This window comes from Apus apus, chromosome 1, assembly GCF_020740795.1.
Source record: "Apus apus isolate bApuApu2 chromosome 1, bApuApu2.pri.cur, whole genome shotgun sequence".
Taxonomy (NCBI): domain Eukaryota; kingdom Metazoa; phylum Chordata; class Aves; order Apodiformes; family Apodidae; genus Apus; species Apus apus.
In genome coordinates, this window is record NC_067282.1 from 92,055,128 (window position 1) to 92,074,364 (window position 19,237).

At 39.8% G+C, this 19,237-nt stretch overlaps 1 protein-coding gene across 2 annotated transcripts in view; it reads right to left on the reverse strand.

Moving 5' to 3' along the window:
- APP (amyloid beta precursor protein) overlaps window positions 1–19,237 on the reverse strand; it is a 211,738-nt gene that overhangs the window by 43,664 nt on the left and 148,837 nt on the right. For both annotated transcript variants that reach the window (XM_051625412.1, XM_051625418.1), the window contains 4 exons: window positions 17,636–17,710; window positions 16,432–16,590; window positions 5,899–6,027; window positions 3,694–3,793 (listed from right to left, as the gene is read on the reverse strand). In XM_051625412.1, coding sequence (XP_051481372.1) covers window positions 3,694–3,793; window positions 5,899–6,027; window positions 16,432–16,590; window positions 17,636–17,710 — 463 coding nt within the window. The remainder of the gene's footprint in view (window positions 1–3,693; window positions 3,794–5,898; window positions 6,028–16,431; window positions 16,591–17,635; window positions 17,711–19,237) is intronic.

The window sequence follows — 19,237 nt, forward strand, 5'->3', positions numbered from 1 at the left end:
AAAGACAGCCAGCAGTATTCTTCTTTACACATCTGGAATTTGCTGCTACAATACATGCCTGTCACTGTAATAAGGCATTTGCACATTACACATTGGCCAAATGCTTAGTAAAACATATTCTCACTTCATGCAAGTGCTGCTTTCTACCCTACAGAGTGCTGTGGGTCTTCCTACAAATCTATATGCTCAAAATAAATCTTCTGTTTAAGCCAACAGCTATCAACTGGTGATGAACATCTGCAGGTAAGGACTGAAACTCTTAAATTTTATCCTAAGTTCTGCCACCATCTTTGCTGGAGTTCTAAAAAGAAACATGTTTTAAAAGGCTGCTTTTAGCGTAGAAGTTAGATTTCATATTTTGGATTCCACACCTTAGAATTACTGCTGAAAACCTGCCTTTTGAGATAGGCACTTCAAACATTCTGTGTTTTAAAGGAACTTCAAATGTCCAACTGCTGGATTGTGATTCATCTGACCACTAATAATTAATTTAATAATCTTCAGACTGCTGAAGAAAACATTCTCTGTGCAACTGCTACACCCTAGCAGTAACTCTGCATTTTATTTTCTATAATTGAAATGTATTGTTCAGTATAAAGACCTCCAAAAATAACAGACAAAAACCACAAGTGTACATTTTATCTTCAGGCACATACACTTTCCAGCGACAGAAAACCACCTGTTTCTCACAGATGAACCTTCAGCAGTGGACTGTATAATGAAATAATGTATTTGTAGTGTAGTTTCTAAAAAATAATTAATCCCAACAGCTGTCAACAGCTAATAATAGAGAAACTGTGATAAATAGAGCATAATATTTCTAGCAGTGACAAAATCTAGTAAAAAACCAGCACCTTTTTAGATTTAAATAGGTCTCATTTATTTTGCTGCTCACAGAACTACTTGTTCAATTTAGGGGAAAACTATCTTTTGTCAGAGCTGTGTCTTCTAAAGCTAAGATTATTAATTCCTCAAGGTAAAAACTGTTTCTTAAGAACTCTGCAGTACAATGCGGAACTAGAAACTGAAAATATAATGAACAAAAAACCTGAATTAAGACATAAGCCATCTAACTTACATCCTAGACTATGAGAAGAACTCTTTTCAACTATGCTTCCTTATATGTATTCAGATATTGTGTGTGTTAGATGTTCTTACCTAGGTTATTTTTCAACTTTTCCACTGACTTAAGACTTTCTAAGTCAATGGTTCTAACAAAAGGTATTTAATGAAACATTTGTCTTTTTAGTGAGAGTTGTAGTATTTCTTGGGAATGTTATAAAATGCAATTTTATTAGTATTTTAATTCTCCACAGACTCTGCAGCTGTAATATATTTTCTTTTCCATGGACTTAGGGAAGAGCACAGAGATCTAGAAATTCAATCATTTCAGAGCAAACTTTGAAACTGACTGCTCAGTGATCAAAGCTAGAAGGATACTGTTTCCTTTAACAGATGGGAATGACCTCAACAACCTTTCATTAAAACCAATATGTAAAACCAAGTATACAGCCGATGTTACCAACAAGAAGAACGTTGAAACTGAACAGCTTTCATCTTGTTACTGGCAACTATTTTATCTTTTACAGCCCAGATCTGGTAGTGTTTTCTTCAATTTTTGCTGCTCAGTAACTCCCAGTACAAGAACTTACTTTTCTTTCGTCTAAACTTTGCAATACTTTGAAGAGTTTTTACTATATCAAAAACCATAAAAAACCAAACCCAAACAAACAAGAAACAGCAACCAAGGTAGGGAAAAAGTACTCGACACTGATGGACTTTTTCTTTGAGAGATATCCTAGTTTCTCTCATCTTATTAGGAAATAGTATCCTACTAATTTTAGACTCTCTTTTCCCTGAAAAATTACCATTACATTTGAAATTAGGAGCCAGATTTTTTAACTTTTTGTTAATAGACTTTTGCTCTCATGCCACTTCAAAGCCTCTGATATAATTATTCCACTTTGGTATTTGGGAGGGAGAAGAAAATTCAGAAGAATGTCCTCTCCAACATGCATTACCAGGAATAGAAGAAACTGAAACTTCAAGCAAAAAAACAAAGATAATGATATTACTGCAGAAGGAAAACAAACTGAGCCTCTCGAAGACCTAATAGTATTTGGTATCTCATTTGCTACAGAAGGCATATGCTTTCAAATGATCAATAAGGAGTTCCCCTCTCCCTGCCTCAAACAGCTTTCTACAATTACAGACTGAGACTATTGATTGTGCCTTATAACGGGGGATCTTAGAAACGCATGTGAGGGATAATTACTAATTAATCTCTCTTTTTTTATTTCCTCCCAACCCCTTCCACAACTTCCTGACTCACCCCCAGACCTCTCAAGCTACCTCACAAGGTCATCTCCTTTGTAATCTGTGCTTTTGGCAAATGAATCCACCACTACTCCCTCCCTGTCCATCCTCTCCATGTGTTATAAATGCATCCTAATCTTTACTGCTATGGCACACCTCCCTCCCTTGTGTTTCAAAGAAATCAATAATTTATTTAGCCATCTGAATTTAGCTGTTTGTTATTTGTGAAACGAATCCATTAACTGCCACTTGGCAGAGTATTATAATCTTGCAAAAAAAGCTGCTCCAAAGACAATGACTGTCTCTGGCCTTTGAATTCAACCACGTACTATTTTTCTTAAAGAAGCACATTAACAGCATGATGTCCAGAGCTGTAGCTATACTACTATAGGCTAAATGAAGCTGCCATGCTGCAACAGCAGCACACAGCAGAGTCTGAGTCCTGCGACAGAGATCTCTCCCTTGCACCAATGCCATAGCCAAGAGCAGGAACCTAAAAAGGAGGAAAGACCATTCTCCCTCACATCTATCTGTTGTGACAACACTCAGGGAAGATGCAAACATGCGACTGCTGCTACATGACTGGTCCAGAGCCCAGCCCCTGTGCTGGAAAAAAATGGGAGGAGAGGAGATACCCATTTGATCAGCTAACCAAGAACTAAATGCATGACTAGTAAGATACTGCAAAGTTGCACTTAGCAATTTCCAGCTGATACTTACACTTTTCTAGGATGCTTGGGCCTATACATATTTTTTTTAGCTGGGGGATTTCCAAAATGTCTATGTCAGATAATGGAAATAGAATCATAGAATCTCAGAATGGATTGGGTTGGAAGGGACCTAGATGATCATCTAGTTCCAACCCCTCGGCAAGGGCAGGGACACCTTCCACTAGACCAGGTTGCACTAAAGTGGGGGCATCCACAACCTCCTTGGGCAACCTGTTCCAATGCCTCACCACCCTAACAGTAAAGATTTTTTTCCTAATGTCTAACCTAAATCTACCCTCTTCCAGTTTAAAACCTTTACCCCAATACTTACCTTGCAAATTAAATAACCAAGCCCAGTAAGGATTTGCTAAATCTCATTGTGAATAGCTGTATTCCTATAGCATTGAGGCTCCAAATATAAGTTAACTTATTTCGGTAAAGACATTTGCAAAAATACGATGATGCCACTGCATGGGTCATATGGGATTTTCTTTCACATATTCATTATACTTTAATTTATAATTTAAGAACTATGGCAAGTTTACTCTGCTATTTTTCAGCTGGGATAGCATATCAATAGGAGAAGTAAGATGCTGTATTTTAGCTTTTGGTGGTGATTTCTCATCACAGAAATATTTTCCTTTTTTTACGTTAATAGTTTGCATACCAACTTCATCCTGGATCTCCTCTGCCACAGCAGGCACGTTATAGAGGAAGGAGAGAGACTGGTTCATGCGTTCATATATCACACGTAGATGTGTCATAACCTATGGAAATAAAAATATTTTAAGGATGGGAATATTATAATTAATTTTGACACCATCACAAATTTTAAAGGTTATAGAGAGCAAAATTGTTCTTACTTGTGCTAGGTATAAGATTTCAGTGTGGTCTACATACAGAAACTGTCAAAACCATCGCAAAACTCACCTCTCTCCCTCAGTTGCTACAAAAATATTGTTCTAGTTGCTCTTCCATAGCAACTACTTGAAATCCCACGGGAATGCAGTAATTTAAAGTAGGGGTTTACATTTGCTGTGAGGCAGTGAATGAACACAAGCAGCTCATGTGACAGAAATCCACAGCCTCATTTACCCTTGAACAACATTTACATTTGCCCATACCCGTAAGTTTCCACATAACACGCAAACCAAGTGAGGCACAATGATTGCAGCATCAAAATGCTTCAGCTGTTTGTTTGGTGTTTGTTTTTTTTCTTCAACCTAATATTGCAAAAAGAAACAGTTCTCTCAGAGAAAAAAGCTTCAAAAGCTTCAATTTTCTTGGTAAAACCATTTCCAAGCATTTTCAGCTGGAAACAAAAAATATTTCCACTCAGAAGCATTACTGCATCGTCTCATGTGATTACAACTCTACTGCCTCAGGCTGCTATGGGTTGAGTCATGACATCCCATGACATACATTCCCCCAGGGTAGTCTCCGCCTCTGTTCAGGAGAAAGGCAAATTGAGGCTGTATCTTAAAAGACTTTCTAGTGTGACAGGGCAATTAGGTCTAAAAAGGAAAATGGGCTGCAGACAGCAATTTTAATGAAACAAAAGTAAGACTTATTCAAATCCAAATACAGCATTTGTATTTTGAACAAAATATTTTGTTTTCCATTTTTCACTGAAAAAAAGTATTTCATAAACAGATCCTCGAGCCTACATTCCCCCAACCTTCCAACCAACTCAAGAAGCAAAGATAGTATTGAAAGACTCATTCCTATGACAATGTACTCTATGACAATGTACTAAGCAATACAATGCTCTTTGTGTATTTAAATGTCAGTTTCCATTCTTCACCTGTGCTGATACACAATCTGTAGACTACAAAATTTTTCCTTTTTAAAAAAAATTAACTAATCCATTGTTTTAGAAACTAAGAAGTCATGATAGATGCAAAAGAATGTGCTTTAATGTTTAAGACAAGGGCAAGAAAACTGTCACCACATAAGACTGTTAGCAATTTCAAGACAGCATGTTCTCAATGTACAATCTGGCTGGAATAGATGTTTGAGAAGTCTAACACGTAAATTGTGCTGTTCAGGGAGGTAGATGGTTTCACAGTGGCTTTTAGTGATGCTAGTCAGTTCAAAAACTGGCTGGAACAAGTGCTTCACATTGCATCCTGCAGAGGGAACAGCAGCAGATTCTGCAGATTACAGCACACTTCTTTTACAGCTTATCCATTCTGCCTGCAATTTTAATTGCTCTTTTGAAAGCCAGCTCCATCTTGCATCTTTTGTTTTTTTGCTTTCTCACCCTCCATGATTTACAAAGGCAACATAAAAGCTGTTCCAAAGCATACACGTTGAGGACTGCAGTAACAATCAGCAGTTAACATGCCATGAACTACTTTGCCTGTTTTAAAAGAAGGTGCTAAACTCAAGTACATTGCACTAACCACATTTATAGACACTACAAGTACCTCTGCAATGACTAAAGAAAGGTTGGCTGCAGTCAGATGGCTACACCACTTCTGGTTCTACCACTTCAGCTGAGGGAACTAGAACCATATGTGGTCACTAAATTTATTACTGACATTTTCCTGGAGGTATTATTTACCAAAGCAGTAATAATAAAGGCTCTGAGCCCTCTGTGGAGGGCTCTTCAGGAAATGCCCACAACTGACTCACTGCCTGGATAGGCAGAAAATCTGTTTTTCAGTTCTTCTCAGAAGACAAATTATACCTACCCTACACCTACATCACTTTGTCTTAATCATCTGCTGGAAAACAGATTATTTTTTATTGCATGTAAAGCTGTCCAGAGAAAGGAGTCAGGTACTAAAAAAAATAAATAAATAGGTTGACAGAACTTTCACAATGATTATGAACAAACATGACCCCATTAGCCCTCAGTGGGGATTACCTGAGATCTGATTTGGGCAGCTTTCTTTGGGTCTACCATGCGGACGTGTTCGAAGTGTTTCAGAGTATGCTGTCTGTCTTTCTGCTCAGCACGCACGTACTTCTTCAGCATGTTGAATACGTGACGCGGCTACAGGGAAAAAACGGGGGGGGGGGGAAATTCAGTTTAGAACAACATGTGTTTTAGTTCCTTGCACTGGAGATGTATCCCAAAACAAAAGCACTTTTCCAGCCAGTGCCTGCAGCTGTCTTCTGAAGGCAAGTCTGACTACTGTAAGGAACATCCACTCACTCAAACCATTTGGAAGGATGCACCATTTATATAGTATTTGTAGGTAGTAGCTAAGGTCCCTCGGGAGGGCATTTAGATTTCATCTCCAACCACGTGGGCAAGTTTGAGCTGTTGCATTTTCTTGTCTAACTGCTGTTTTACTATTGGCTCAACAAGACAGCAAGTGCAACAATGGCATTCCAGTTAACGATCAATCAAAATCGATTTCTTCTGGGCTTTGCTCCATTCCCTCCATTAGACTCTACTTCTCCTCTTCCCCAGCTCAGGAAACCCCTGTGCTCCAAGTTTCCAGTTCTGCAACCTTCACCACCACCAAGCAAACCTCTCTTATGAGATCCACCAAAACTTGGACTTTGTTGGAAAATTGTTCATATATGCTATGATGTACTATGCTGAATATTCAACCAGTATCAACATCAGTTGAGTTACGCTTTAGCAACAAAAAAGATTACAACTGGCAAGTTTTAACAACAGTAAACTCAATGTAAACATTTAGATTCAACTCAGAAAGTAACCTGACTTACAGCTGCACATAAAACCATGAGAAAGCACTACTCCATCTAAGCCAAAGAATAATCACCAGACTTGACTGCAAAACTTAAAAAAACAGAGGAAACTCAAACTTGAGACACTCCTGTCCTGTCACTACTGCTATGTTACCAGGGGAAAAAAAATAAAGGAACCACTGAGCTGAGGTACAGAATGTACACATCCAGAACATACAACTGACTGGAAAGCCATAAGGAAAAAGGGCCACCTACTTGGTTCTTCTGAAGGTACTCACGTTGGGTGCCAGATTTTGTAAAAATCTTAGTCTATGTATATATAGATACTTGTCATTACTGAAACCTATTAAATATATGGCCTAAGGTATATGATTAAATACAAACAAAGGAAAGGTCTACAGCTCCAGAGAATGTGAAAATACAGACAGACTGATGATAGAGCAGTGAAGACTATAAAATTAATATATCTATGTACTTTCCTACTCTGTGCCAAATAGGAAAGTGTTCTCTCATTCAGCTAAGACATTCATTTTTAACTCAGTGCTCATGGAGGGTTCTGGAAATCTGCCCCAGCCCCCTGCAACATTACTTGTGCTGTTGTGCTTGTACATCCTACCTGCAGCTGCTGAGCAGTGAAAATGCATGAAGCTGAGGCAGATGAGAAGAAAAGAAAAGGTCACCTTTCCTAAAGCCTGTGCAGTGAATTAAGGAATGAGAAGTGGTGAAAGGCTGGTCTGGGCACTGGCAGGGGTACAGAGAAGAGGGTGGGCAAGTGACAAAATAAAGAGTCAAGAGTGATACATCATAGGATATTCGTTAGTAAATTCAATAGAAATATAGCCTAATAAAAGTTTACTAAAATAATGAATTTGCTATACTAAGGGTTGCTTTTAAAACAAGGTGCTTTGTGAAACTATCAGTCAACTATGCCAAGCATCCTGTAGGTTGTGAAAACATCAGGTCTTCTAAGAACCTGTGGTACCTACAGACAACAGTTATGTGGATTCTGACCCACCTGGGCGATCTACCAGCGGGAGACTGGAGACAGGACCAGGATGAGAGACCAGGACAAAGTCAACAAAGGACTAGAATCAACAAAGACCCCACAGGAGACCCTCGAGCATGCATAATTAAAAGACAGCCAATTCCAGGAAATAAAATGACTATGTAAAAAAAATTTGGGAACTCATTGACATGGAACTGCAGATGCACGTTTTTGGTGTATATTAGTCGGGGTGTTTCACTGACTCATTGGAGCACTCATGGTGGAGAATCCCCAGTGCTGCCCAGCACTGCAATAAAGAATGCCTGCTCAATAACAGCTTGTTTGTTGTTATTGGATCCTGATCTTGGAATCCTTACCCACCCGCACCCAGCCTCCCACTTCGGGAGGAGTGTTAGAAAGCAAGGGGGTTTGGAAGCTCCGAATTTTTTATTTCCAGAGGCTCCATGCAGTTTCCTGAAGCAGGAGGAAGCATGGGCAAAGCCGAAATTTTAAGAAGACTTAGATTCATGGGCAAATATAGAGCCTAAACTAATATAACATTTACACAGGAGATGAATACTAAGTCAAGGAGCTCAAAGATTTAAGAGTTTCTTCAGCTTAAGAGAAGCAACAGATTTAAAAATGTCTGAGGAAACAAAGCCAAAGGTTATTTGAAGATTTGTTGGAGAGAGAGAGATGTGGAGCCACTTCCTGTCAGAAGGGTGAACAAAGGCTAGAAGACAAGGAAGTTAACAACAAGAACATTCTGAAGACAGAAAATGTTGTAACTATTTTCCGATAATTCAGCTTTGCTTGCCCACAAGACACATGAAGAGAGCAAGTTAGGGCAGACTAGAGAGAAAAGGACTAATTTCCATTTCTTCAAGAGACATTTTCATTTAAGTGTCAGGTCTAACAATAGAAGGACATAGTTTTTGTGTTCCTTTAGAGTGTTTGTATTCATTGCAGTACCCAATGAAACTTCTATATGAAGAGTCACAAAGAGACTTGTTAATAGGATAACAATGTTAACAATACCTGTTAAATACCACTAAGTGTAGTAGTCACTTGGCTGAATTGGCAGCCCACCTCCAGTGCCTTTTCTAACACTATTATTTTACATAGTTTTTCTGAGTATCTTGGGACTTGGGTGTGTTCAATACATTTGATCCAAACTAGACAAGTTCACAGACTACATACATACATGGTTTACATAGGCTACCTAGGCTGACAATGACTCATTAAAAAGCTAATTCTCTACCTAAAACTGTAGAGAATATGCCTTGTCTTTTATTTGAAGACAGTTCTGTTTCCAGCTGTACAGGGTACAAGTCCAAACAAAGCAGAAAACACTGATGGCTCCTTGGTGGCGAGTTCCATCCCCACTGACTCTGTAATCCATTGCCTTTATTTCAGGTGGCATCAGAATCAAGATATAAGGTCACCCCCAATAATGGATCATATATGAGATCTAAAATTTCCAAAAAAGTTTCTAGTAAGTAATATATATATGCACACATACAAATATAAATATGAATATATATATGCAGGCAGTTCCCCCCCCATGAACTCTGCATTGATCCTATTCAGCTCTTTCAGATTTTAAGGGAGTGATGAAACTGTGCTTTTTCACTCATCTTGGAAAACAGAAACATGAAATCTAGTTTGGATTGCTACAAACTTACACTCTCCTCATAGTTTTTCAAAATATGTACTACAGAGAAACAAAACAAAAATAATATTAAAGCACTTCTTCGTACGTAAAGTACAACTTCCCAGCTCTGTACCATGAAACTTTCGTTGAAAATTGTGAGCTGGCTTGTCTTTTTGATCAAAATTCTCTATAAATCTGAGAGGAAAGTCTTACAATGCCTTATTGTGCTATTTAATCTTGCCTTTAAAGAAAAAGCACTCACCAGTCCTTTCTGATTACTGCTTTTGAAATGTGCAACAATTGCTTCTTTTCATTCATCTACTAGGAACACCTTGTATACAATATTAGGTATATTTTTTACCCACTATGTTATTAACTTGCAGGTCATGTTTGACACAGGAGTAGGAGCTTATTTTAGGAACATTCAAGAAAGGCTGGCTAGGATGAACGCAAAACTTTCACTCATGGATGAGACACAACTGAACTCCTGTCCAGCTGCCTTTCATGTAGACTTAAAGATGTCTTCTTGTAACTTCTGCCAATTTGTAATAAAACATACTACCCCATACAACATAAATACATGGCTATAATGGTACTCAAAACTTCCCTTTGCCTACCCTCTCAAGGACTCTTCCTCTGGCAGAATAAAATTAAAACCACATTTGATTCAATCTCATTATTTGCCTTTCAGGATTTGAGCTTGATCAACTTTGACAAATTAAGACAAGTTTTGGTTTTGCTCACTCTTTTAAAACCTTGTGTTTGGTTTGCTTGTACAGAAAACCTACTGGCAAGACAGGTGTATGACTATACCATATACCTAAGCCCACAGATTGGGGGGAAAAAAAAGACAGTCTTGTTTCATTCACATAAAAGCTTCAGAAGCTGCTGGAAAACAGAGTTAAATGACCACATTTATTGAAATCTGACTAGGTTTAAAAACAGAGCTGAAATCCATGCTATTTCACACAATCCTACAAAATTAAGTGTACATGAGAAATCCACAGCTGTAAGTTTAGAGGTTTGGAGGAGCAAGAGCTAAAAGGTGGAGTATTAGAGCTGGGCTGATCTTTCCTACTGCACAGGAAGATTTTTATCACTAGATCAGCAGCAATGCCTTGGCCTGCCTCCAACTGCTTATTTCCACAGCAATCTTGTTGGACTGAGGAAAGACTTCTAGCTTCCCAAACACAGAGGATCCACGTAAGGGCCACTCTGTAGATCCCTCTTCCATATATAAGCAGCCAGACTTGACTAGTTTCAGCCTGCACTGTGCTCTTTCTGTATGAACAGCTATTGCTCCCATACCACAAAAGATACCAGAGCGAATTCTTAAAGCAGTAAGAAAAAAAAACATGGGAAAAAAATCAAGTGGATTAACATACATGCTAGGGTTGATCTTAATGATCCTGCTCTGTTCAGCAACAACTTACATTTCAGTGAAATAGTGCTGAATTAGAAGAGAAACATTTTTAACTGATTTTAATGACTATATGCTCACTTTAATCTATGTGCAAAGTAAGGAAGTTAATTAATTACCTTTCAAAGTTTTCCTGTAAATTTTCTTGCTCTGAAACCCTTTATTTCACCACTAGGAGTTGTATTTCTTTTCTACTTATCTTTGTCTGCTGCCAGTGGCTTCCCACAGAGAATGTGCCTCTCTTACCAACAAAGATTAAACAGGGAGACATAAATCCAGCAAAATTTGACATTCATGTGAAAGAGGGAATATAAGCAAATTACAGAATCAATCTCCTCACAGAGACTGATGGATTTGAATTCCTCTACTTAACTTGCAAAACGAAGGGGAAAATTTCCAACTGTTTTTAAAAACTAGAGGCATATTGTTTCCAGCTGCCACTAATCCTCCTCTTCTCTAGTGAGACCATCAAGCAGGATGAAACAATACAGTATTTTGACACTGGATACTGAACAGCTGCACCCCATTTTCAGTAGCAACAAAGCTAAGCTGCATGAGGAATTAGGGATGAGGATAATATTTTAAGTTTCTGGGCAGCCTGCATGACAGTGCATCTGAGAAGAGCAATAGTACAAATACTTGGTTTTGCTTGTTTTTTTTTTTTTCTAGTAGACCTTGAAGCTATGCAATTTCATCTTTGTATGCTCCTTGCCTTTCTTTCTGCCCAGAGTGGTAGTCTGAAGCACACCTCTGACACTGGCACTGGGCAATCATCTGTGTACCTGAAAATAACCTGCAGTTAAAGTTTTTTGTCTGGTACAGAAGCTATCCATAGAGGATTCCCAGACTTTTGTCATTTTAGGTAGAACTGCACTGACAACAGCTGATTTTCCAGGCATATACAAAAACATAGTGACTGCCCTACTGGCCCAGACCAAAGGTCGCCCTAGTCCTGTATTTTGCTATCCTATAAGGAAAGCCTCTTCCAAAGGAGGTCAATGGGGGACAAGCAGCTAACATCATAATGAGGCCACTCTGCATAATCTTTGAGAAGTGTAAGGTCATGCACCCGGGAAAAGATAATCCAGGAGCAGCACAGACTGGGATCAACCTGGCTGGAGATTAGTTCTGTGGAAAGGAACCTGTCCTGGTTTGAGCCAGGATGAAGGCAATTTTCTTTTTACTGATTTATTTTCCCTTCAGTAAGCTCTCTTTTAACTGGCAGCAAGTTTTCCAGCTAGTGAACTGATAATGCTGGCATGTTTATGTTACTGCGAGATGCCAAGCTCACTTGGCTCTGCTGCCTCAGACGCTATGGGAGCAGAAGAGTCATTTCTGCAACTCCTCCTCTAGGGAGGAGTGGACTAGACAGACAGCAAAATTGACCAAAGTATTCCATTCCATATATCTATGTAAGCTCGGCGTAGGGTCATAGATCATGAAAGTCAAGCACTTTCCTGAATCTTCTTCCTTTCTCTTCCGTCCATAGCCAGCATTGAGGGAGGACTCTGTCTATCCATCATCATTGATCCCCAGGCTTATGTATTCCTGACCCTCATAACTCTCCCCTCAGTTCCTCTCTGCTCTGCCACTCTCTCCAGCAGCTCTGGGACATTTCAGAAGTGTTCACAGCTCAGGAGATGCCGTGGGAGTTGCTGGGGTTAGGGGGAAGCAATAGGGTTTTGCACATTCCTGAACATATTTGTATATAATTATACATATTTTATTTTATCATTAGTGTTTGATTAAAGCTGTCTAGTTTAGTTTTCAGTCCAGAAAGTCTCTCTCTCTTCATTCTCTCTCTCCTTCCCTGCCTGGGTGGGACAGGGAGGGGATCGAAAGCATTGTTGTCACTGGTTCAACTGCTGATCCTGAGTCAAACTGTGACAGGACTTGGGGGTCTTGGTGGACAACAAGCTCAGTATCAGTGATCAGTGTGCTGTGGCAGCAAAGAAAGCCAACAGGATGCTGGGTTCTATCAACAAGGGCATCACCAGCAGAGATAAAGAAGTCACCATCCCACTCCACTCAGCACTTGTTAGGCCACACCTGGAACACTGTGTTCAGTTCTTGTCTCTGCCATAAAAAAAAAAGATGTGGACAGATTGGAGAGGGTCCAGAGAAGGGCCACAAAGGTGATCAAAGGATCGGGAAGCCTTCTGTACGAAGAAAGGCTGAGAGCTGGGTTTGTTCAGCCTGGAGAAAAGGCTTAGGGAAAACCTTATTGCTATGTTTCAGTACTTAAAGGGTGGCTACCAAGATGATGAGACTCTCTTTTTACAAGGAGTCGCATGGAAAAATGAGGGGTAATGGGTGCAAGTTACTCCTGAGGAAATCTCGACTGGAGACCAAAAGAACATTTTTCACTGTGAGAACAGTCGGACTTTGGAATTACCTCCCCAGGAAAGTGGCGGATTCCCCAGCACAGGACGCTCATAAGACTCAGCTTGACAGGGTGCTGGGGCCATCTCGTGTAAACTGTTCCTACCTATAAAGGTTGGACCAGGTGATCCTTCCAGGTCCTTTCCAACCTGGCATTCAATGATTGTTATGATACTCCCCACACAGCCCTCTGGCTTCCTCTTGTCCATAGCTCAGGAACTTTCCAAGTCAGAGGAAGGTCCCCTGAAGAGCCTACCCTTGAACAGAAGCACCACATAATCTATACCCATACAGAAAACAGGAGTTCCCAGTAGATCAGGATTTTGTCACTTACAGCAAACTGTGCATTGCAGCCATGATCAATCTGATGACACCAGGAGTGCCAGACTCACTGTACTCCTTTGGTAACTGATCTAGAGGCAAAGAATGGTCATGGACTTCTAGACACCCAAGAGCAAAACAAAAATCCTGCTCCTTCAAGTGGTGTGTCAGAAGTTCAAAGAATCTTGGGAAATGTTCAGAATTCAAGTACAAGGCAATATGTCCAAGCGATTAAACAGCCCATGGAAAATACTTTTTGTGCGCACACATCTACATACATATGTACACACACACCAGACTTAGGGTAATCCTCCCAGCTGCGTGCAGAAGATACGCACTTCAATAAAAATGCCTATTTTTTAAATTAAACTCAAACCTTGTAACTTTAGAGAAACAGGCTACATCATTTTAAATATTCAGAATCTACTCCTCTAGTAAACATACTAAGAGCAAACCATGTAAATTAAAGCAGGCTGTAGAAGAGGGTTCTTTAAATTACTTTTGGAGAACTCCCTTTTGTAAGATTGCTTAACACTGGTGGGATTATGATTTATTTTCCCAACACAATTGTGTCAAACGTACTTTTAATTTACTAGGAAACCTCTAGAGAGAAATATACCTAGGGTATCAGAGTTGAATTTCCCATTAATCCCACTTCTGGGTCCATATCCTGCAAAGCAGTTTAGTGGACTGGGTTCATTCATTAGGTCACTCAGCTACCATCAGTCTCTCCTTAGGTCTCATCCTCTGCCCCACAATAAAACCAGGCAAATCCTCCTGCTGAATTGAAGGAGAGTTTTTTCATGTGCTTTGGCACACATCTGACCAACGGTTCACAGGCACATGTCTGAACTTCCAGTAATTCGACTACACAACCAAAAAATGCTGAGGTAAGGACAGCACCATCAACAAGACTAGCAAAGGAACTGTTTAAAGACATTATTCTTTAAACTATTCACCCCCATTACTTTTGAGATGAGTCCCTGATTGGTAGCACCTTCAGCTGATACCACCTGCCATGCTTGCTGCCTGCTGCTTTCATAATGATTAGCTTTTGTAGGGACACATAATAGGATGCACCTTAGTCTTTTAACAGTACCTTCAATACTTCTACTGGAGCCATGTATCAAGCAGTGTTCTCTGACACAGCCTTTCAGGCCTGATGCTCTCCCACTGACGCAGCAAACTTATTAGTAATTTAAATGTCCTGGGAGCTGACTACAAACAAACCAAGCACAAAATGCAGGATTTTCTGGTCCCAAAGTCAGTGTCAACGTTTTTTGCCCCTTAGGAATTCTGCAGATGTTGTTCACTTTTTTTGTTGCAGTGGAGATGTCATCTGCCTTCCACAAACATGTAAAGTCAAACTACCTCAAGCTAGGAATGAAGTTGCAGACTTCGGCAGCTCTAGAGGTTGCTATGTGTGCTCCCCATCTTTCCCTTCCACAACCTCACACACCTGCAGAACCAAGCTGTCAGCCTGATCCACAAACAATTTGAAATAAAATCATTTTCCTGGAACACTTTTCAGACAGGACTACATTTGCATGAGGATTCCCTTCACAGCAACACCTGACTGGATAAAGCCAAATGTGAAATAGTATCTTAGGTAGGTGAGCTACCCAAAAACACCCTGCAAGAGAGCAAACATGACCTGCAGCGAGTCTACGTGCTCAACTCATCTCACTCTCAGTTCTGAGCCACAGACTCCAACTTCCTAAAGGAAGCTGAACGCCACCCTGTAACTCACTAATCTGTCTGATAATGAGACACTTGAGTCCAAGCCCTTCAGTACCCTCACAATAGTCACAGGTTACAACACCCATCTCACACTCAGACCAAACAACATTCTCTACCAATTTAATACAGACTAACTTCATTTTTCAGAAATTACTGTATTGCAAAAACAGATTAACTCTTCATACAAGTACTCTGAAGTCTTCCCATGACACTTTGACCAAAACGTTTTTTTGGGTTTTTTTGTTGTTTTTTTTTACTTGGCACACAGTAAAATCAAGAGATTTGCACCATGAAGTGAGTGGAGAAAAAAATTTGATGATAAGGAACTAAGACAATGATCACTTCTCCATGCTTACTGAATATCTTGGGTTTCTCTGCAGAAGGAAATTCACTTAAAACGTGTAATTTTACCAGTTTAGCAGTATTGATGTAATTCTCTGTAATGCCAAATTAATGATTTAATGGCTACATCTTACACTGCTGAATGCAGAAGTCTTTTAGTAACATAATGTCTCCTCCATCTAGGAAGTGTTCAAGAAGTGAAAGGTATACAAAACATTTGACTGTCTTCCAGTGTTTGTGCAGATTCTCTTCTTCTGGAGGTCACAGACCAGTTATTTTGGTATTGAATACAAACATCACAGATATGGAATCACTAAGTATTTCATTCAATCCGCATTTTTAACTTAAGTGTTTACACTCACCAGTAGCCATCACATCCAACACTGACAATTTTGAATTGACAGTGTGCTATCTTCACACTATCTGACAATCCTATGAAGATCCTTCACCAAACATTTCAACAGTTCAACAAACATAACACAAAATCACAACCATGCGCATCCTTATGCTCTATCTTGACATGATGAAGCATCCTACCGTGTGTCACTTGGAGGGACGTGTCATTGTTCTTCTGCAGGATGTGTGAACAGCTACAATTTCTGACAAACAAACCACTTCTGCATTATTTGCTTAAGTATCTGTATGTCTGTCTGTCTGTCTGTCTGTATGTATGTATCAGTATGTACTGGGATATGTGCCTGTGCCTACATTTATGTATGTGCAAAGTCTAAACTTCTAACTTTCCAACTAGCAGACTACTGTAGTAGCCCTTGCATGAAGGCCACACACTCACTGCTCCACAGCTGAATTGTATCTAGGCACACCTTCTTCTACCCCGGGTTGACTACAGTGATTTTAACACAGCTGAGAGAGCTTGTGGTACTGCACTCACTCTGGGTGGGACGGTCTGCAGGGCTGTGATATAGTTCTCCAGGGCAATGCGGCGACGGTCATTCAGCATAGCTTCCACCCGTGCCATATGAGTCTCCACCAGCTGTTGTCTTTCATTTGCTGCTTCTTGTTCCAGTGATTCCACTTTCTCCTGGAAATGCTGAAAAAGACATCCATTACAACAGAAAAAGCAAAGACATCAGACACCTGTCTGTAAATCATCAAAAATCTTTCCCCGTGTCAGTTTAGCTTGGCTCCCAGGAACTCTGCACTGAATGCAACTTTTACTGATTTCAGTGGGAACTGGTGATGCACTATATGCCTGAACACCTGGCCATATTTCATTAACGTAATGAAATATTCCTGACATGCTCAGCACAACCACTAGTGAATCCTTCACTTGCACCGAGTCAGTGGTTCAGCATGGAAGAACTGGTGGAGTTTGGCAAACATATGCCCTCTGCCATCACAAGTCATTATCATGACTTCACAAGCAAATCTGCACAGGGGAAAAATAAAATATTCCAACCTCAAAAAAGTCACTATCATTTCTTATCAACCACAAAGAAAAATCGAGCCCAGACTTATTCCAATAAGGGAAAAGAATGACTGGGTAAAATGCACAGAGTAAGGCTGTGGGATCTAATGTACGAGGCAATCTGGTTCTGAATGTTACCTTCTTATAGGTTTGCATTGAAATAATCCTAGCAGTACTGAATAATACCTGATATAGCCACAGAGGGATTCAAGGAGTCTGTGGCGTGTCAGAATTTTTGAATTACAGTAAAATTTTGGATAAAATAATTTTTGGCTGAGGGCTTCTTTCAGATAAAACTGATGGCAATTTCTTCTTTAAATTACATTTTCCATCTCTGCTTTGAGGTTTATATTAGTTTACCATGGCCTAAATTTTGAAAGGGGCCCATGGAAACTGAGTTTTCAGCTCTCATTGAAGGCAAATCAATTCAAGAGAAATTCTGTCCCTCTACACAAGCACAAGTGATGTTCTGCACTGCTGTTCCAGGGAATGGCTGCAAAGTACCAAGACACCCAGCAGCCACTAACAGCTAGAAAGAAAAATAGCAAGAGCAGTGAATAACGCTAAAGCCCCATAGAAGTAGACTTTAAAATTTCGTAACAGCCAGTATCCCCTGTATTTTAACTGTGGCCCCAGTGGGTATGGTTATGGTCGCATTTTCCTTTACCTGGATAACAGCTTTCTTGTCAGCCTTTGGCAAGTTCTTTGCTTGGCGTTCTGCCTCTTCCCACTCTCTCATGACCTAACAAAAAAAAAAAAGGAGCATGACTTTTGTGTTTTCCTCTCTTGTCTCAGGCCTTAGCAACAGCCAAGCACTGCAGCTCTGACTGTTATCTTTTTATGTTCCTTCTTGTCCTTTTATCTCCATTAAAAAAGTGGCTACAACATTTAACAAAGGTAGGATCCTGCTATTAAATTAAACAGACGGTAGTTCTGTGTCTGAACACTGTGCCGAACTCTCACAACTCTGTAGCGAAGCAACAAAGCCCCTAACCAGCCCTCAAGCAAGGGAGGTGGAGATCTCTATGAATGAACAAATCAACCTCTTTTTTTATCTTGGACAGAAGGGAAACCATTTCCATGTATTCTATGTCCTTGGTCAACATAAGTCAATTTCAGCTCATTCTAATTGACACATTTTTTATTACACATTTTTTAGATTCATTCAAATTACATTGCTGGCCTTTGAGTAGGAAAAATCAAGAATAACAGGTGACTTGTGCTAATATTTCCAAAAATAGGTGTCCAACACTTCAAGAACTGAATATATTTATTATGTCAAGTACAACGCTGAAAGACAAAATTATGAGAACTTTCTAAACACAGTAATGATGAGTTACTCTTAACTTGCTGCCCATGACACCTGAAACCTTGTCACGATCTTACTCAAGAGTTTTTACTTATTTCACACCAAGAGAGCTATTTCCTCAAATAACATGCATCATGCAGGAACAACTGCTCTCACTGAATTCAGTGCACACAAGTGACTTGTTTATTTGCAGAATTAGTACAAGGTCAGAAGCCAGAAGAAACTTGGAAGCAACTACTCAAAATGTGCGTTTCCTTCCTTTCTCACTGAAAAACACACTTCAAACTTTCATACTATTTAATAGAAACAGTCAAACATGCCCTTTCTAAAAGGGAACTTTGAAAAGCTCAGAGTCCACATGCATGGCTGAAATGTTACCAAGACCAATACCAAAGGCAGGACAAATTAGACCCACTGAATCTCACATCTGAAAGTTGAGACTCCACCACTCAGCTCCTGTCTCAGGCTCCCCAGTTCTCCCACATGCTGGACATTGCTAATCAAGCTCCTTGATGGACAGACTGGAGAGCACTTGGTGGTGTCTCAGGGTATCTGATTGAGCCTGTGCCTTTCAACCAAGAAACAAACCTGTGCTCAAAGGAGACTTTTACAAGTCCCAGTCCTTGAAATGTAGGCCCTTCTCAGTCCTATACAGGACTGAGGACCCTAACAATTAACCAGCATTCACACACCTGCACTCAAGACTGACTCAACATATGGGAGTCTGTTGCCAAGTTTTGATATTCCTTTTGATTGGGAATGTATTTCAAGACAGCAATATATCAGTCATAGTAAATACAGATCAACTCACTATCAGTGAACTTATTTATCTGTAAGAGACTGTAGCCTTAGTAACAGCCCAAGAGAGTAGAGACATATTTTTGGAAGCTAACCTGATGCTGAAAACTTTTAAGTGCAAAATTGTTCTGTCTGCTTCTGAGCTTCAGCAGGGGCATGGTT